We start from the raw sequence: 19,439 nt of genomic DNA, 5'->3' as shown, positions 1-19,439 counted from the left end.
GAAAAAATAAATAATAATAATAAATAAACAAGTAAATCAATTACGTATATTGAATACATTTTTTAAAACATGCAAAAACAGAAATATTGTATATTAAAAAAGTGTTCATGGGTTCAAAGTCCATTTAGGAATCGGATGGCAGAGGGGAAGAAGCTGTTCCTGAATCACTGAGTGTGTGCCTTCAGGCTTCTGTATCTCCTACCTGATGGTAACAGTGAGAAAAGGGCATGTCCTGGGTGCTGGAGGTCCTTAATAATGGACGCTGCTTTTCTGAGACAACGCTCCCTGAAGATGTCCTGGGTACTTTGTAGGCTAGTACCCAAGATGGAGCTGACTAGATTTACAACCCACTGCAGCTTCTTTCGGTCCTGTGCAGAAGCCCCTCCACCCCCCATTACCAGACAGTGATGCAGCCTGTCAGAATGCTCTCCACGGCACAACTATAGGAGGTTTTGAGTGTATTTGTTGACATGCCAAATCTTTTCAAACTCTAATAAAGTGTAGCTGCTGTCTTGCCTTCTTTATAACTACATTGATATGTTGGGACCAGGTTAGATCCTCAGAGATCTTGACACCCAGGAACTTGAAGCTGCTCACTCTCTCCACTTCTGATCCCTCTATGAGGATTGGTATGTGTTCCTTTGTCTCGCCCTTCCTGAAGTCCACAATCAGCTCCTTTGTCTTACTGACGCTGAGTGCCAGGTTGTTGCTGTGACACCACTCCACTAGCTGGCATATCTCACTCCTGTTCGCCCTCTCGTCACCACCTGAGATTCTACCAACAATGGTTGTATCGTCAGCAAATTTATAGATGATATTTGAGCTATGCCTAGCCACACAGTCATGTGTATATACAGAGTAGAGCAGTGGGCTAAGCACACACCCCTGAGGTGCACCAGTGTTGATCGTCAGCGAGAAGGATATGTTATCACCAATCTGCACAGACTGTGGTCTTCCAGTTAGGAAGCTGAGGATCCAATTGCAGAAGGAGGTTTAGAGGCCCAGGTTCTACAATTTACTTCTTGCTTCCCTCCACTGGCACATTTTGTTAACCAGAATTGGCGAACACCGGATAGATGTATTTGAGGGTGTGACGATGCTAGGCACCGGGGCTACTCAAGTCAAAGCTTTCCTGTATGCGGGTAAAGCACCATCTCCTTCTTGGACCCACAGACAATCCGCAAATCGATCAGCAACTATGACTGGACTGAAATGGCCTAAGAGTAATTTACAGCAAAAGTGAGGACATGGTCCTTGGCAATTGGGCTGACTACTCTTCTGTTCCCTTCCCCGTCAAATCTGAAGTTACTTGGGATCTGGTTCGGAGCAGCAAGAATTGGCTGGAGCAGGTAGCCAAGGTGAAACACTAGGACTCCAATGGACCTTTTTTATTCTAATTGTGATCTTCCTTGTTTGATTTATATTTTTCTTGTGAATGTTGTGTACCTGATGCTCTGTGCCTGTGATGCTGCTGCAAGCAAGTTTTTCACTGCACCTGAATACAGGTAACAATAAACTCCACTTTGACTTTGATAGGAGCCTGCTCATCCGGTGCTAGGTGCTCTCAAAGTTGCTGTCCAAACCCACTCCTCTGCCATGATGATACCCTGAACCATGTTGTGTTTCTCTGGAAATCCAAAATAATGTTATGACAACAACCTTTTCCTCAATATCAGCAAAACCAAAGAGTTAGCCATTGACTTCAGGAAGGAGGGTGTTGACGGTGCACAAACTCTTGCCTACATCAATAGTGTTGAGGACAAGAGGGTTGGGAACTTCAAATTCCTAGGAGTGAACTTCACCAATATTCATCCAGGTCCAAACACATAGACACCGGTGCAAGAAAGCTCACCAGAGACTAGCGCGTGATTTGGATTTAAGTGAGGGAGAGCTGCGCAGCGTCAGCCTCACTCTCTCTTCCCAATTCCCATCTGGATCCAGTGGCAAGACAAGAGTCGAGATGGCTGGAGATGGGACTAGGCGCAGTGGATGACCAGGACGTCTTCTGTGTCTTGTCCTGCTCTACACGTTCCACGACGCTTGCAGAGACCGCCTTCTTGAACGTTGGACCTTCCATTGGTCTCGTCCGCTCAATCCGCCGGAGTCTGTCTTCACATGCTGGGATAGACATCTCCCTATCTCACCGAGGGTTTGAGACCTGTCGGCTACCCTCACCTGGTTTAGCCGGCTTGTCGAAGCCGTTGCCCGGGGTGTGGCCGTTGTCGCATGCAAACAGCTACGGGGAGCCACAGGTGAGAGCTGAGTGCCAGGTGGGGACCAAAGGTGGACTAACCGCCTTGAAAAGGACGCGACATGTTCCCCCACCAGAGGTGCTACCCCTCCCTGACACCTCAATTACATAGTAATATGTTATAGGATAGCATGATGGGCTTTTAACTATTATTCCAGCCCTCCCCCGAATTGCTGCTGTTGTCTTACTCAGTGATAGACGCTGGCTGTCTCAAATTAGTAATAATGTATATAGCATATGATATTCTTAGCAAGGACAAGGTCAGTTGTTTGTTGGTGTTTCAAAGGTGGAGCGTGGTGTTGTGAACACCATGGCCAACTTCTCACTCAATGTAAATAAGACCAAGGAACTGATGGTAGATTTCAGGAGAGGGAAACTAGAGGTCCGTGAGCTAGTACTAATCGGAGGATCAGAAGTTTAGAGGGTCATTAACTTTAAATTTCTGGGTGTCACTATACCAGATAGACCTGTCCTGGACCCATCATATAAATATTATTGTGAAGAAAGCACAACAGCACCTCTACTTCCTCAGGAGTCTGCAGAGGTTCAGCATGTCATTGAAAACCTTGGCAAACTTCAATAGGTGTGTGGTGGAAAGTGCGCTGACTGGCTGCATTACAGCCTGGTATGCCTTTGAGCAGAAAATCCTACAAAAGGTAGTGGATTTGGCCCAGTACATCACGGGTAAAACCCTCCCAGCCATTGAGCACATCGACATGAAACATTGCCATTGGAAAGCAGCATCCATCATCAAAGATTCTAAAGAGGATAGAGGGGAACATGTGGATGTCATATACTTGGATTTCCAGAAGGCATTTGATAAGGTGCCGCACAAGAGACTTATAAATAAGATACAGATGCATGGAATTGGAGGAAGTGTATTGGCATGGATAGTGGATTGGTTAACTGATAGAAGGCAGAGAGTTGGTATAAATGGGCGTTTCTCTGGTTGGCAGTCAGTGGTGAGTGGGGTGCTGCAGGGATTGGTGCTGGGCCCGCAGCTGTTTACCACTTACATTGATGATTTGGAAGAGGGGAGTGAGTGTAGTGTAGCAAAATTTGCTGATGACACTAAACTGAGTGGAAAAGCAAATTGTACAGAAGATGGGGAGAGTCTGCAGAGGGATATAGATAGGTTAAGTGAATGGGCCAAGGTCTGGCAGATGGAATACAACATTGGTAAATGTGAGATCATCCACTTTGGAAGGAATAATAGAAGAACAGATTATTATTTAAATGGTGAAAGATTGCAGCATGCTGTTGTGCAGAGGGACTTGGGAGTGCTTATGCATGAATTCCAAAAGGTTGGCTTGCAGGTGCAACAGGTTATCAAGAAGGCAAACAGAATGTTGGCCTTCATTGCTAGAGGGATTGAATTCAAGAGCAGGGAGGTCATGCTGCAACTGTACAGGGTACTGGTGGGGCTGCACCTGGAGTACTGTGTGCAGTTCTGGTCTCCATACTTGAGGAAGGATATACTGGCTTTGGAGGCAGTGCAGAGGACGTTCACCAGGTTGATTCCAGGGATGAAGGGGTTAACCTATGAGGAGAGATTGAGTCAACTGGGACTATACTCTCTGGAATTCAGAAGAATGAGACAGGATCTTATAGAAACATACAAAATTTTGAAGGGGATAGATAAGATAGTAGGAAAGTTGTTTCCATTGGTAGGTGAGACTAGAACTAGGGGACATTGCCTCAAGATTCAGGGGAGAAGATTTAGGACGGAGATGAGGAGAAACTATTTTTCCCAGAGAGTGGTGAATCCGTGGAATTCTCTGCCCAGGGAAGCAGTTGAGGCTTCTTCACTAAATATATTTACGATACAGTTAGATAGGTTTTTACATAGTAGGGGAATTAAGGGTTATGGGGGAAAGGCAGGTAGATGGAGCTGAGTTTATGGACAGATCAGCCATGATCTTATTGAATGGTGGGGCAGGCTCGATGGGCCAGATGGCCTACTCCTGCTCCTATTTCTTATGTTCTCACCACCCAGGCCATGCTCTTTTCTCACTGCTGCCGTCAGGTAGGAGGTACGAGAGCCTTAGGACTTGCACCACCAGGTTCAAGAACAGTTACTATCCCTCGACCATCAGGCTCTTGAACAAGAGGGGATAACTTCACTTATTTAAGGTGAGGAAGAGCTGGAGGGGAGATGAGAATGAAGTGGAACAATGGTAAGGATCAGCTGGAGAGAGAGGTGAATGTGAGGTGGAGGGGAATTAAATTGCTACTCTACCCGCGATCCGTGCGCTAACACTTGGGGGCGCAAAGGCGCACCTTTCTTCGCTGCCAGTGCACTTCCCTTTAGGAGTACAGAACGATTTAATTTGTGTCGGCACCACCGCCGGGAAGGAAGGAGGCGCCTTTAATTACATCCGGGTTCAGGGGAAGCTGGGTGTTGCTCGGGATGGCGGCCACCGTCTTGCTGAGGAGAAACAGGCCAGGCACTAAAGCCCAGGTGAGGAGCTGGGGGACAGTCGGAGGTGCTAAGCGGCAAGTGATCCCCGCCCAGGATCTGAGGGGGGAGGGAGAGGGAGAAAGAGACCCAGTGTGAGGAGTCCGAGGGTATCCGCCCAAATTCAGGGGCACGGGGCCCCGGTTCCGTGCTGATTGGTTGGGTCGCCACAGGATGTTCCCACCCTCCGCTTGCTATTTGCCGGTTTAGAGATGGCGCCCTACCGATTGGATGTAAGGACCGTCCATCACATACCCGGCCCCTTCCCTTCGCCTCTCCATTAATCTTCCTCAGCACCCTCTTCACCATCATCATCTCCCCTCTTCTCCAATCGCTCCCGCATCTCTGAACCCCTTATCGCTCCCGTCACCATCACCCCTTCTCAACCCCATCACGTCAGTCCCTCCATCCCCCATCACCTTCCCCCTTTCAGTCCCACCCTTACAAACTCCCATCCCACCTTCACTCCCTCTAATTACACCTGTCACCATCATCCCTCCTCAACTTCACCACATTTGCTCCTCCAACCCCCACCCCCTTGTTGCCATTGCCCCTCATCATCCTATTTACCCGCATGACCATCACCTTCTTCACCCCATTCACTATTTTCCTACTCCATCACCACACCCCTGATCTCATCCACATCATCCCTACACCCTCACTCACTTGACCCCTCCAGTAACTTCCCCATGCCCTCATTACACTACCCCAGTTATGCTGTCTTGCTTGCAGTCCCTTTCCTTGTTTAGTATTCCCAACCTCTCTAGTTGGAGCTCCCCCCCCCCACATCCTCCTTCACACCTTTTTTGCTCTCCATTAATCCCTCTGCTTCCTCCCCCTGTGGGTTCATGCCAACATAGCATTCCCACAGCATTACTAACCCGAACTCATACATCATACATCTTTGGAATGTGGGAGGAAACCCACGCAGTCACAAACTTCTTACAGACAGTGGCAGAATTGAACCCCAGTAGTTGGCACTGTAAAGCGTTATACTGGCTTCTATGCTATCGATTGATCACTGGGCCAGCCTCCTCACCTACAGTTTTGCTTCACTCCATCCTCTAGGACTTCTACAACTGGCCTAATGAGTCATTGGATGAGATGGACAGCACCCTGGCTGTGCAGCAGGTGAGTACGTCCAGAGTCGCCCTGCACTCTGTTCAAGGTTCCTGAGCATTGGAGCACCAGTGACCAGTGTGGCACTGTGGGAAAACCGCAGCGTGGAAGTGGTGTTCCAAGTGCATTGCTAAACCCAAAGCTCTTATTTAACTTACACCTGTGATCAGGCCTCCACAACCCTTGAGGGCAGAGAATTCCAGCGATTTCCCCCACTGTCTGTAGCAGAAGTCCTTACATACCTCAGTGTTAAATGACCCCTCAATAATCTTGTGACTGCATGACCAGATTCTGCTCTAGCTCCATGTACATGTTTGCAGATGATACCACTGTAGTGTGCCACATATCAAATAAGGACGCATTGGAGTACAGGAAGGAGATAGCCTAGTGGCGTGGTGTTCTGACATCAACCTTTCCCTCAGTATTAGTTAAACAAAAGAGTTGGTCAATAGCCTGTCCTGACCCTGTACTTCCTCAGAAGGCTAAAAAAATTCAGCATTTCCCACCAACCCTTACCAATTTTTATCGATGCGCCATAGAAAGCATCCTGTCTGGATTACAGCTTGGTACAGCAACTGCTCTGCCTGTGACCACAAGAAACTGCAGAGAGTTGTGGACACAGCTCAGCACATCACAGAAACCAGCCTCCCCTCCATGGACTCTGTCTACACTTCTCACTGTCTCAGTAAAGCTGCCAACGTCACCAAAGACCCCACCCACACTGGACATTCTCTTTTCTTCACCCCTCTCCCATCGGACAGAAGATACAAAATCCTGAAAGCACGCACCACCAGGTTGAAGGACAGTTTCTACTCCACTGTTAGTAGGATGTTAAACTGTTCTCTAAGATGGCCTTTTGACCTCTACATTCTGCATTCTGTTATTGTTTTACCCTGTTCTACCTCAACACACTGTGTAATGATTTGATCTGTGTGAACAGTATGGAAGACAAGCTTTTCACTGTATCACAGTACATGCAACAAGAATAAACCTGTTCCAGTGACCTTCACACTTGACTTCACAATCTACCTCATTGTGACCTTACACCTTATTGTCTGCCTGTACTGCACTTTCTCTGTAACACTTTATTCTGCATTCGGTTATTCCTTTTCACTTGTACTACGTCAGTGTACTTGTGTCTTGAAATTATCTGTATGGATATCACGCAGAACAAGTTGTATATTTCATCTTGGTATGTACATGTGACAATAATAAACAAAATTACAAATTCGGATCCCGAGTGGACATTACAGGGTAGAAATGGAGATGTTACCACCAGCAGGAGAGTTGAAGAAAGTGAAATTGGTTTATTATTGTCACATGTACCAAGAGTGAAATGCTTGTCTTTCACTCCTGGTCCAGTGAGTTCCTCCTGATTCTCCCATGTTGCTTCGTGTTCTAGCATCTGCCGTCTACGGTGCCTCCGATTGTGTACTGTTCATACAGATCAGATCATTACACAGAAGCATTGAGGTAAAACTATAACAATAAAGAATAAAGTGAAACTGGTCATACAAGAGGTCCATCTAAGAGCCTTATAACCATGGAATAGAATCTGTCTTTGAGCCTAGTGGTACGTGTTTCTCCTGATGGGAGGTAGAAGAGAGAATGTCTGGGGTGGGTGGGCTGTTCGATTATCCTGGCAGCTTTACTGAGGCAACGAAGCACAGACAGAGTCCATGGAGGGGAGGCTGGTTCCTGTGATGTTTTGAGCTCTATCTGTAACTCTCTGCAGTTTCTTGCAGTCATGGGCAGAGCAGTTGCTGTACCAAGCTGTGGTGCATCTTTATAAAATGCTTCCTATGGTGCATTGATAAAAATTTGTAGAAGTCAAAGGGGATATGCCAAGGTAGGTGTATGGGGTTGAATGGGATCCAGGATCAGCCATGATGAAATGGTGGAGTGGACTTGATGGGCTGGATGGCCAAATTCAGTTCCTATGTCTTAGGATACATCCACTTTATCGACGCCTTTCAACATTCGGCAGGTTTCAATGAGAACAACCCCCCACCACGTAATATTTCTGAATTCCAGAGTACAAACCCAGAGCTCCTGATATGATAAGCCTTTCAATCCCAGAATCAACCCCCTTCTCTCTCTCTCTCTCTCTTCCTGCCCTCCCCTCACCCATCACTCCCCCCACTCTCCACCCCCCCTTTCCCCCTCCACCCATAGTACATCCAGCAGAGCATCCGCGATGACGCATCGGACATCGAGAAGATCCTGGAACCACCGGAGGGGCAGGATGAGGGCGTCTGGAAATATGAGCATCTCCGGTGAGGGCCTTGCTGGGATCATAGTGGCCCAAGGCAGAGTTGGGGTTGGGGAAGGGTGTAGGGGTAGTGAAGTGGATGTAGTCTGACCCACCACTTCCACTGGTGTGTGCCCACAGACATCTAAATTAAAATCTCATCCATTTATAGCAATACAAGGAACTAAGTAGGTAAGGCAACATCAGCAATGGACTCTTCAGCATTGAAGGGTCACTTCATGTGAGTGAAGGGTCTTGCCCACAAACATCTGCTGTTCAATTCTGACTCCTGGTCCAGTGGGTTCCTCCTGATTCTCCTGTGTTGCTTCGTGTTCCAGCATCTGCCATCTACGGTGCCTCCGATTGTTAACACTGAGCACCAATGGGAGCGTGCTGGCCATTTGAGCGACTGAGTTCCACTCCCCTGTGCCCTGCTCTTTCTGTCCCACCTGTACTTCACCCTTTCCCTGTCCCTCACTCTCATCTAGACTCTCACACTCGCCCAGCCCTTCACCCATGCTCTCACCCAGTCCTCAGTGGGGAGGGAAATAAATCTGGTTGGTGTGCATGCAGCTGAATGACCACTGATGACAGAGGCAGAAATAGTGGAGGAGGGATGTGAGGGCTGGAGAGGGTCACAGAAATAGGATGGTGCTGAGTCAGTATTTCCAGACAGTTGATGAGAATTTTAAAATGGGTGCTAAACGGAAAGGATGCCAAGAATGGGATAGTGCTGATGTGTTCACATTGGAAGGTTATGTTCAAGTGTTTGCCTCAACCTAATAAACAATGAACTTGGGTTTTATTTCAGGCAGTTTTGCTTGGAACTGAACGACTTGGCTGTGAAACTACAAGTAAGTTAACTCCTCAGCAAGGTTCAAGGATGATGAGCTCCCCTAAGACAGAGCATCGACTACTTTTTAACTTTATCTGCAGGGCTGTGCGTCTCATGTTCACTCCCCCTTCTCCCCCCTCTGTATGCATGTGCCCCTTTGTCTGTTTCTCTCTCTCTGTCTGTTGATCTCATGCTCACTCTGTCTGTGTGTCTCTGTCCCTGTCTGCACTCCATGTCACGTGTTTCTTTGACTCTTGTCTCCTGCCAGCATGTCCCAGTAACATGTCCTGTTTCTCTCTCTCTCTTTCTCTGTCCCTCACTCAAATGTGTCCCGGTGATGTGACCTGTCTTTCTGTGTTCTCTCTGTAGAGTGAGTGCCATTCCGACACCTGCACCCAGATGACGGCAACAGAGCAGTGGATCTTCCTGTGTGCCGCACACAAGACCCCAAAGGAGGTAGGCAGGCCTGTTGCCACCGGGGGCTGGGTGGGAGAAGTGTTCTGCTGTGACGAGTGTTCCCTGGCTGGTGAAGCAGCCACAGGTCTCTGGTTGAACAATAGCCCAACCACTCCTCCACCCCCCCACCACCCACCAACTTTCCTCCTGCCCTGACCGAGCTCTCCTGCAGAGGCACCTCCTGAAATCCACAGTCCCATCCCTGAAGGAACAGGAGACTGGGTCATGAAACTGGGGCCCGATAGGCCGAAATGGCCTCCTTCATGATGTAAGGAAATATGGTGATTTAAAAGGGGGCCAGGGAATGTGGATACTTGATTATCACAAGGACTCAATGGGCCAAAGGGCCTGTTGCATAACTCCAGTCAGAGCACCTGCGCTGGAGCACCAACTCCAGTTCCAGTGATGCCAGGATGTGGGAACATTGCAGTTACAGGGAGAGATGGGAGAGACTGGAGCGGGGGTGGATTTCCCCGGTGCAGTAACCTGAAGCTGTTGATATGGGGAGATGGGGAGGCGATAGGAACTGTCACTCAGTTCCTTTATCCTGTCCCACCATTTGGTACCCCAGGCCTTATCCACCCTTTTGTTCCCAACAGCCCATAATCTCCTCCCAGCCATCTTTTAAACATTTATCTCCCAACTCTTTACATCCCCCCTCAGTGATCAGGCCTCCACTCTCTCTAGGGAGGAGTAGAGAATTTCCTCCCTCTGAGAGTAGTTCCCACAGTGTCAGTGTTAAATGCCCGTCCCCAACCCTGTAACTGTCTACTCGTTCAAGACTCTCCTACATCTCATATCACCTCCCCTTGGGGTCCAAGTGTTGGAATAAAGTACTTCCTCGTTCCTTTACACTCCACAGGAATACAGACCCGAGCTGTCCACCCCCTTCTGATGGGACAACCTTCTGGTCCCAGGAATTAGCCCAATATATCTCCTTAGGACTGCCTCCAGTGACAGTGTGTCCTTAAATCAGAGGACCCAAACTGCAGCTGTGGCTTTACCCAAAACCCCATATCAACCCTTACATATTTCTGAACTTCCAACATACCTTCCCAACCAGGAACTGGCTGCCTAAAAGTAATTTGTGCACAAGAACGTTATTGCCATCAACCCTCTCTCCCCCTCACTTTCACCCACTGCTCTCCCTTTCCCCACCATTCCCTTCCACTTCACCATGCTCTCCCTCCCTCAACCACATTGCTCAGCCTCTCCCCTCCCACTGCTCTCCTTTTCCCTTCATCGCTCTCTCCGTCTCCTCTCCCCTTCCCCATCCCCCTTCAGTGCTCTGTCCCTCCTTCTCCCCTCCTTCCCCTTTTCACCACCCTCTCCACTTCCCTCCATCCCCCTTCACTGTGCTCTCCCCCCCCATCTTCTCCCTCACTCTCTACCCTGCCACATTCCCTCCCCTCCACTCACTGTGATCTCTGCTTTCAGTGCCCTGCTATTGACTACACGAGACACACTCTGGATGGAGCTGCCTGCCTGCTCAACAGTAACAAGTACTTTCCCAGCAGGTAGGTACCTGGCTCTGCGGACTCTCACATGCTCCAGTTGGCCAGGGGAGGTCCCCCCACTTCATCCACGGGGAGACCCTTTTCATCAATGAACCAGATCAGTGTCCCTGACCCCAGCATTGAGGATCAGGTGACAAGGGACATGCACCCTAACCTTTGAACCCCTGACCCATAAATCCCCAGCTCCACATCCCTGATCCTCGCATACTCTCCCCATGGAGAGCCCATCTTACCTGGGAGTTCTGTGTGTGTGTTTATAGATCTCTCTTACACACCCCCACCTTGTGTGTGCATTTGCTCCCCAACTCACTACCCATACAGTCCCCACACTCCATCCCCCCTCCCTGTGTGTCTGGTGGCTGTGGTCCTGTCCTACCTACCCGTCTCTGAGCCCCACACTCCCACCCAATCCATCTTTCCCTCCTATAATCCACACTCTACCTGTCCCCGGCTCCCCCCTGCCACCCAGTGATCTGCCCTGGAATGCTGACAGTACTGTCCTCGGTCCCATAGAGTCAGCATTAAGGAATCCTCCGTGGCCAAGCTGGGCTCCGTCTGTCGCAGGATTTACCGCATCTTCTCCCACGCCTACTTCCACCACCGCCAGATCTTCGACGATTACGAGGTGAGTCATCACACTGTTGGCGGGAAAGAGGATGGGAACAGGAGATGAAGTCCCCATATCCTCTGACCTGCTCCATTTTTGTTTAGATGATGGGGAATGTCTTTATCTTTAGTGTGTCTGGTTTGACCGGCATTTATTGTCCCTCCCTACGGGTCCCTGAGGAAAGCCAGGAAGGGGGTCATATGGTAAGGGTGCTCCCATAGCACTGTCGAAGAGGGATTTCCCAGGATATAAACAGGCAAGACAGTCAATTTATTTCAATCTGATGGTGTAGGAAGGGGCAACCTCCATAAGACATAGATCTCCCCTCATCCATTCCCCACTCTGTGTGTGTTTACAGAGCTCCCTTACACACCCCCACCTTGTAAGTGTGTTCACTCCACAACTGAGATGTTTCTCTGCTGTAGCGTACTACAGACCCTTCAACCCATCTAGTACATGCCAAACTGTTATTCTGCCTCATCCCATCAATAGAGGACCAGAATTAGGTCATTTGACCCATCGAGTGCTTCACCATTCAATCATGGCTGATGCATTATCCCTCTGAACCCCATTCTTCTCTCTTCTCCCTGTAGCCTTTGCTGCCATGACTAATCAAGAACCTATCAACCTCTGCTTTAAATATACCCAATGATATGGCCTCCACACCCATCTGTGGCAATGAATTCCACAGAACCTCCAGAGTATAGTGTTTCTCTTCCAAGTTGGGGAGAGGTGGGGAGGTTTGGAAGGGGCTGTTGGAGTAGGTGGGGCAAGTGACCGCAGTGGGTTCTGTAGATGATGGTGAAGGGAGGGAGTATTTGTGGTGGGGGGAGAGAGTTGTGTTGTAGACGGTACACACTGCAGTGAAGGGAAGGGGTTTTGAGGAAGCAGCTAAAGAAACTGTGTTGTGCATAGAAGGATGAGAAGAGATCTATAAGACGTCAGGCCCTGAGGAGTAGGTAACAAGGTGGAGCTATCTCCACCAGTAGGTTAAAGTCAAAGGGAACAGAGTTACTGGTGCAGGACGGTGGTGCTGAGCGCACAAATGGGGCTAGGTGTAAGAGGCCGAGTGGGCTACCCCTATTCTTTCCAGTGTGGGGATGTCAAATCATGCCCTGTTCCTCCCTCACACTGCCTAGGGCTAATGTGATCAGCTGGTGGTGCTGTGGGGAGTAGGTTCTAGCGGTGGTACTATGGCTGGGTGGGGTTTGTACTGCCTGATGTCTCTAATTACCATCCCTCCTACATCCCCACTACAGAATGAGACCTTCCTGTGTCACCGATTCACCAAGTTTGTGATCAAGTACAACCTGATGTCCAAGGACAACCTCATCGTTCCCATCCTGGAAGAGGAGGTGCAGAACACCACAGCTGGAGAGAGTGAGGCCTAAGTCCAGGGCAATCCCACCAGCACATCTCCCCTCTTCTTCCCCCCCCCCCATCTGCTAACCACCGTGAGGCCCCTGTTCACCCATGGGGAGACCCTTTCTCATCTCACCCAAATCTGTGTTGCCCCCTTTCAATAGCACAGACCCATTATCCCATTTTTTTGCCTAGATCAATGAACATTGAAGCAGAATTAGACTCCCCTCTTCATTCCACAGGGACCCCGACTCCCTCCTTGCAGCTTCATTGTCTCCGGAGAATGATGTTCGAGAAAAAACTCATCAGGTCAGGCAGCGTCTGTGGGCAGAGGACTGATGTCCTCAGACCGGATTCTCTCACTGCAGATGCTGATTGAACGACTGCCACTGTTCTTATCCAATCGTGTTAACATGAGGATTAACGTGCCAACCCGCACTCTGACACAGAGCTGAGATGGTAATCAGTGTAAACCCCTCCCCTCTCAGCTGATTCACACTCTCCCTAATTAATGACCATTTTACCAGTGCTAGACTCGCCTAGTACCTGACGTGTTCAGTTATTTATGTAAAGTTATCATTGCTCTGTTCTTTGTCTTCTCGATGTTTTAAAAAAAAACAACAAACTGTATTAACTCCTCCAGTCAGTGTTGGTGCTTTGCCATTTGTGGATCATGTGATGGGTCAGTGTGGAGGAAGCATCACTCTGTGTCTGACCCCAGGAGTGTGTGAGATGGGACGGTGTGGAGGGAGCTTCACTCTGTGTCTGACCCCGGGAGTGTGTGATGGGACGGTGTGGAGGAAGATTCACTCTGTGTCTGACCCCGGGAGTGTGTGATGGGACGGTGTGGAGGGAGATTCACTCTATGTCTGACCCTGGGAGTGTGTGATGGGATAGTGTGTAGGGAGATTCACTCTGTGTATAACCCCAGGAGTGTGTGATGGGACAGTGTGGAGGGAGATTCACTCTGTGTATAACCCCAGGAGTGTGTGATGGAATGGTGTGGAGGGAGATTCACTGTGTGTCTGACCCTGGGAGTGTGTGATGGGACAGTGTGGAGGGAGATTCACTCTGTGTCTGACCCTGGGAGTGTGTGATGGGACACTCTGGAGGGAGATTCACTCTGTGTCTGACCCTGGGAGTGTGTGATGGGACAGTGTGGAGGGAGATTCACTCTGTGTCTGACCCTGGGAGTGGGTGATGGGACAGAGTGGAGGAAGATTCACTCTGTGTCTGACCCCGGGAGTGTGTGATGGGACGGTGTGGAGGGAGATTCACTCTGTGTCTGACCCTGGGAGTGTGTGATGGGACGGTGTGGAGGGAGATTCACTCTGTGTCTGACCCCAGGAGTGTGTGATGGGATGGTGTGGATGGAGATTCACTCTGTGTCTGACCCCAAGAAGAAGCTTTAAATGGGTGAGGGATTGAAGGCTTATTTATCCAGATGGAATTTGTCGGGCAGTGTGGTGGGTGTTAAACCGCAGGGCGCAGGGTGGTGTTGGGAAGCAGACAGAAGGCTCGGCCAGGTAGTGATGGAAATAGACAACCAGCTATTTATTGTTCCTGAGTGTCCTTTATTTTAGTAAACTGTTCCTAGAGTAAGACGCTGCCTTGGCTGGTCCTCAGCGAAGGAGGGCTCATGCCGGCCAAGTGTGGGGGTCACTCTGAGTGGGTAGACCAACGTTCCACTGTCTCCGACGCTCCACAACTGGCTGGTCTTCCTCTGCAGTACCAGCCCTGTGGCAGACTGCTGTTCCCCAGGCTGGAACACCCTCCCCTACTCCCTGCGGGAAGTTGATGGAGAGAATCTGTTCTCAGAGCTCGTCATGGTGGATGTGGAGTGCATGGTCACAAAGATCTGTGGAAAATCAATGCAAACAGTGAAATGTGTCATTTGTGTCAACGACCAACACAGTCCGAGCGTGTGCTGAGGGCAGCCTACAACTGTCTCCATGCTTCCAGCATCTACATAGCGTGTTCACAACTTATTAACCCTAACTGTTCATCTTTGGAATTTGGGAGGAAACTGAAGCACGTGGAGGAAACCCACACAGTCACAGGGAGAACATACAAACTCCTTACAAACAGCAGAGGGAATTGAATGATGATCTATCAATTGTTCACTCTGTAAAGCATTGCACTACCATGCTGCCCCGGACAAGGTGCCCATCAGTAACTTTGCACAGATCATTGTTTGTGCTGAGATCACTCAGAGGGGTGTTGTGTCATCCGCAAAAGGGCCACAGAAGGATAAGGGTCGATGCTGGGGACTCGAGTCGGTGGTCACTATGCTAACCTTCATTCAGGTGCAATGTTACAATCATGGCCCAGCATTAGGACTGGTCTTTCAGATGAGCTGTTAAATTGACAACCTGTCTGCCCTCTCAATGGCCACAATGCATCCCACAGCTGTGACTTCCGGAAGTGACCAGCTCCACCTGGTGTTTATCTTCCCCCTTGAACACATTGGCAGCACAGCTGGTGAAGCTGCTGGTTCACAGCTCCAGTGACCCAGGATCAATCCCAGCCTCTGGCACTGCCTGTGCATGGAGTCTGCACGTCCCCGGGTGTTTCCCACAGATGCTCAAGGCTGGTTAAGAAGGCCTATGAGGTGTTGGCCTTCATTAGTTTGGGGAGAGAGGGGGTGTTGGGTTCAAGAGCTGTGAGGTAATGTTGCAGCTCTGCAAAACTCTGGTTAGACCACACTTAGAGTATTGTGTTTAGTTCTGGTCCAACACATACTTAAAAATCAGGTTTATTATTACTGACAATAGGTCATGGAATCTGTTTAGTGGTGTCATCCATAAACTTTCTAACCCTGAGCCTAATGGATTGATTGGGTTGCTGTAGGGCAAACCAGTTATGATCTACCTGCCTTGTTGGTTGCACATTCTGTTCTGGTTTTCTAACGTGGGAGGGAGGAGGAGGGTAGGTGCAAAGACCCAGGTTCAGGGAGGGAGGAGAAGAAGAGGGATGGAGAAACACTGAGTGAGAGAGGCAGGCACAGAGAATCAGAATCATGTTTGTTATCACTGATATACACTCAGTAGCCACTTTATTAGATACAGGAGTGGAACCTGGTGTGGCCTTTTGCTGTTGTAGCCTATCAACTTCAAGGTTCAATGTATTGCATGTTCAGAGTTGCTCTTCTGCACACCACTGTTGTAATGTTGAGTTACTGTCAGTTTGAACCGGTCTGGCCATTCTCCTCCGACCTCTCTCATAAACAAGGCATTTTCACCCACAGAGCTGCCGCTCACTGGATGCTTTTTATATGTCTCACCATCCTCTGTAAACACCAAAGACTGTTGTGCATGAAAATCCCAGGAGATCAGCAGTTTCCAAGATACTCAAACCACCCTGTCTGGCAAGTCACTTAGATCACATTTCTTCCCCATTCTGATGTTTGGTCTGAACAACAACTGAACTTCTTGACCATGTCTGCATGCTTTTATGCATTGAGTTGCTGCCACATGATTGGCTGATTAGATATTTGTATTAAAGAGCTGGTGTACAGATGTATGTAATAAAGTGGCCACTGAATGCATATTCTGAAATTTTTTTTGCGGCAGCAATGCAGAGCAAGACAAAATTACTACAAATTATAAGAATGTGTAAGAAGGCGGCAAAATAGTGTTCATGGACTGTTGGTAATCTGATGGAGGAGGGGTGAGCTGAGGGACTCACCTGTCCGTTTACTGCACAGTCGGTCCTTCACGTTGTTAGACTCACGGGAGAAGAACTCAATGAACTCGTCCTCATATTCTTCAACAAGTTTCTCACACTGCAAGAGGAAGGGACAGGGTAAGGGTGAGGGTGGGAGATGAGCATTCTGTGGGCTGGGTACCATTACACACCTTGCCAGAGTGATGCTCCCCTCCCCTGGAAGGTGAACATTCCCTACTGGTCCTCTTCCCTCACCCACGAACCTCCCCCAAAATCCAACCCCGTGACCCTCCCCTCAGCCGCATTTAAATCTCTAGGGGCTGAAGGAGAAGACGGCCCTGCCAAACTAACAGCAAATGAACCTGTTGTACCATAAGATGCACTCCAGACCTCACAATCTATTTTGTTAAGGTATACATCATAACCGTTACATTTTATTCTGCATTGTTATTGTTTTACCTTGTTCTACTGTGTAATGATCTGATCTGTATGAACAGTATGCAAGACAAGATTTTCACTAGTACAGGTGACGATAATAACTCTCCCTCCCCCGCAAACCTTTCCTTCCTCCCCTACCACCTTAAACTACGTACCCTCCCTTCCATCCTCCCCCACCCTTTTTTCCCTTTACTTGCTCCCTCATCTCTAACACCCCCACCCACACAGCTCAACTTCCCTGCTCACCCTCCGCTCCCTCCCCTCACTTCTCTGCCCCCTTTCCTAAACCCTGCCCCACACTGCCAGATAACAACTGCTCCGTCCACTCACGACCATCTTCTCCCCCCCCCCACCCAATCCCTGTCACCCACCGCCTGCTGTAAACTGGAGGTGACGTGCTGGGTGGTGCGAGTGTCGGGGGCCGGGACCCTGTGCCCTTCCCGGGTCACCACCCGGTGGTAGGTCTGCCGCAGGGTGCCAGGGTCCGTCCGCTCACCATACTCGAGCATCCGTTCGCACACCCTCGCTAGAAGCTCCAACAGGAACTCCTCGGAATGCCTGTATGGGACCTGAAGTGGGAAAAGAGCGAGGAGTCAGGGAAAGGACAGAGGCAGATAGAGGGGGAAGCGAGAAAGAAGTCAGTGAGATTCTTCTATATCCTCCGCACACCGACACACCATCACCACCCCAAAACAATCCCCATCGGTGGGAAAGGGGTGGAGATGGAGCGGAGGGAGGGTTGGGGGAGGTTGTAGGGGGAGTGGGGCATGCAGCGCTGTGAGCAAACGCCCCGTCCATACCTACCTGTGTGACCACGGGGCTGCCCTCGGGGTCCAGGCGGAATGTTCCGGTTTCCACCATCCTCTGCGGATTCACCCTGGAGATCTCCCACTCCATCTCGTCCACCAGCGCCCTGCAGACTGCAGAGAGGTTTGGAGAGTCGGAAATGGGTTGTGTTTGGTCACCCAGGGTCTATGTTTCTCCCACCCACACCCTGGGCTGCAGCACCTCAGATCAAGAGTAGGGTAAGAGCCTTCACACCTTCGGGGTAAGGATGGTTGTCTCTCCCCCGCCCCACACACCCTCCCCCCACAACCCTCTCCGCCCAAACCCCTCCCTCCCCCTCTCCCTACCATCCTCGTCTATCCTCCTTTCAATTCTCTACTATCCCTCTCCTCCACCCCCTTGTTGGGAGTGGAGTCGCTCACCTCCACAATACAGGTCGGCCGATCTCCTGGCCAAGCCGGGCCCCCAGAGGGAGCCGAAGACCAGGATCAGGTAGACGGAGATCGGCATCACGTCCAGTCCGGGCCCTGCACCGGGAAGACAGGACAGGCCGTTAGAACGACGCTCCATTCCCTCCTACAGCGGGCGGGAGTTCACAGGCGCGCTCTCGGTCCTTGAACTCCGTAACACCGAGAGATGGAGCTAACTTCACAAATCCCAGGGCTAACTTCACAAATAGCAACATCGCTTCACAGAAAACACTGAACCAATACTGAATGCTACTGCAGCACGGGAGTGCAACAAAGTAGCAAACTCTAACAGGCAAATATGATAGTGAGTGCAACAACACTGACTGCAATACAAAGTAACAATGTGCAATAGGCGAATGCAACTAACTCGATACCAAACTAACGGTAAGGAAACCCTGCAGAGGCTGGAGTAACTGCAACACCACCAGCAAACTACTCCGCGAAACAATCGTAAAAGACCAATCAAACCAAAGTTCAGGGGTGTTTTTTTTTGCCCGGCTGTTTACGGACATTACACTTCCCAGCGGACCTCAATGGTAGTTGCGAGGTACCGGAGTTCCTGTCGGTTTCACGCTCGGTATATGCTACATGGCTCCCAGATGTTGGGAACATCCGCCTGCTCCCGGTGCAGACAGACCTGCGGTCCGGTGCGTTACTGCCCAGGAAACAAGAGTCGGTGGTTCCTTTTCTCCCTCCCCCCCCGGTAAAATAGCAGCGAGTACCCCAGAGCTGTGGCGATGGCAGATTTGCAGTGGAAGAGATCTTCCCCTACTGATGCTTGCAACAGGCTGTTCGTTGGTCAGCCGTCTGAGGTAGGGTCCTCGTATCCAGGACCTCCCCTCCCTCCAACGTGGCATCTAGTTCTACGTGGGCAAGTGGTAGTTGCAGGGGGTAAATGAAGGTTCGGAAGATGCCCTCAATCCATTCGCTTCAGTGCTGTCCCCGCTCAGTGGAACGAAGCCATTTCAGCCCTCCTGTGTCGTCCAGCAACCGACCCACTGTAACGCCAAATCTTGCAGTTCTTCCCCTCCCTCCCTCCCTCCCGAGTAAACTTTGCGCAGAGTAAAACTTTTGTAAATTGGTAAATTACTTTATTATTGGGCATGTATCGAGGCACACCATCCATGCAGATCATTTCACCAAGGGGAGTGGATAACAACGCTGGTAGTTTGGGAAAAGACTAATTGTTTACAGTCGACGGGGCGGGATGGTGGGGAAAGGGA

General features: G+C 49.8%; 3 protein-coding genes across 5 annotated transcripts in view; 1 reads left to right on the top strand and 2 right to left on the bottom strand.

The window, feature by feature from the left end:
* Window positions 1–17,088, bottom strand: part of LOC140191772 (probable ATP-dependent RNA helicase DDX23) — a 126,172-nt gene extending 109,084 nt beyond the window's left edge. Inside the window, exon 1 of the mRNA XM_072249500.1 lies at window positions 17,081–17,088. The gene's annotated coding sequence lies outside the window, so the exon portion shown is untranslated. The remainder of the gene's footprint in view (window positions 1–17,080) is intronic.
* On the top strand, window positions 4,608–16,397 carry mob4 (MOB family member 4, phocein). The gene is made up of 8 exons (XM_072249501.1): window positions 4,608–4,712; window positions 5,778–5,840; window positions 8,004–8,104; window positions 8,891–8,933; window positions 9,284–9,370; window positions 10,808–10,887; window positions 11,401–11,512; window positions 12,754–16,397. Exons 1-8 carry the CDS (start codon window positions 4,662–4,664, stop codon window positions 12,883–12,885), a joined length of 669 nt encoding a protein of 222 aa, XP_072105602.1. The 5' UTR covers window positions 4,608–4,661; the 3' UTR covers window positions 12,886–16,397.
* cnpy2 (canopy FGF signaling regulator 2) lies at window positions 14,421–19,233 on the bottom strand. 3 transcript variants are annotated; one of them, XM_072249502.1, is made up of 6 exons: window positions 18,939–19,233; window positions 18,169–18,273; window positions 17,765–17,880; window positions 17,332–17,529; window positions 16,544–16,640; window positions 14,421–14,714 (listed from the first exon to the last, which is right to left on the bottom strand). In XM_072249502.1, the coding sequence occupies exons 2-6, from the start codon at window positions 18,254–18,256 to the stop codon at window positions 14,671–14,673; spliced, it is 543 nt and encodes a 180-aa protein (XP_072105603.1). In that variant the 5' UTR covers window positions 18,257–18,273; window positions 18,939–19,233; the 3' UTR covers window positions 14,421–14,670. The 3 variants fall into 3 exon arrangements, with proteins under 3 accessions (XP_072105603.1, XP_072105605.1, XP_072105604.1); XM_072249504.1 differs by lacking the exon at window positions 18,939–19,233 and adding an exon at window positions 18,746–18,815; XM_072249503.1 differs by lacking the exon at window positions 18,939–19,233 and adding an exon at window positions 18,768–18,799.
* Between the last annotated feature and the right edge of the window lie 206 nt (window positions 19,234–19,439).

Source organism: Mobula birostris, chromosome X (assembly GCF_030028105.1).
Source record: "Mobula birostris isolate sMobBir1 chromosome X, sMobBir1.hap1, whole genome shotgun sequence".
In the NCBI taxonomy this organism is placed as follows: Eukaryota; Metazoa; Chordata; class Chondrichthyes; order Myliobatiformes; family Myliobatidae; genus Mobula; species Mobula birostris.
The sequence above is the reverse complement of the archived record's forward strand: the minus strand, read 5'-3'. Positions and strand labels throughout refer to the sequence as shown.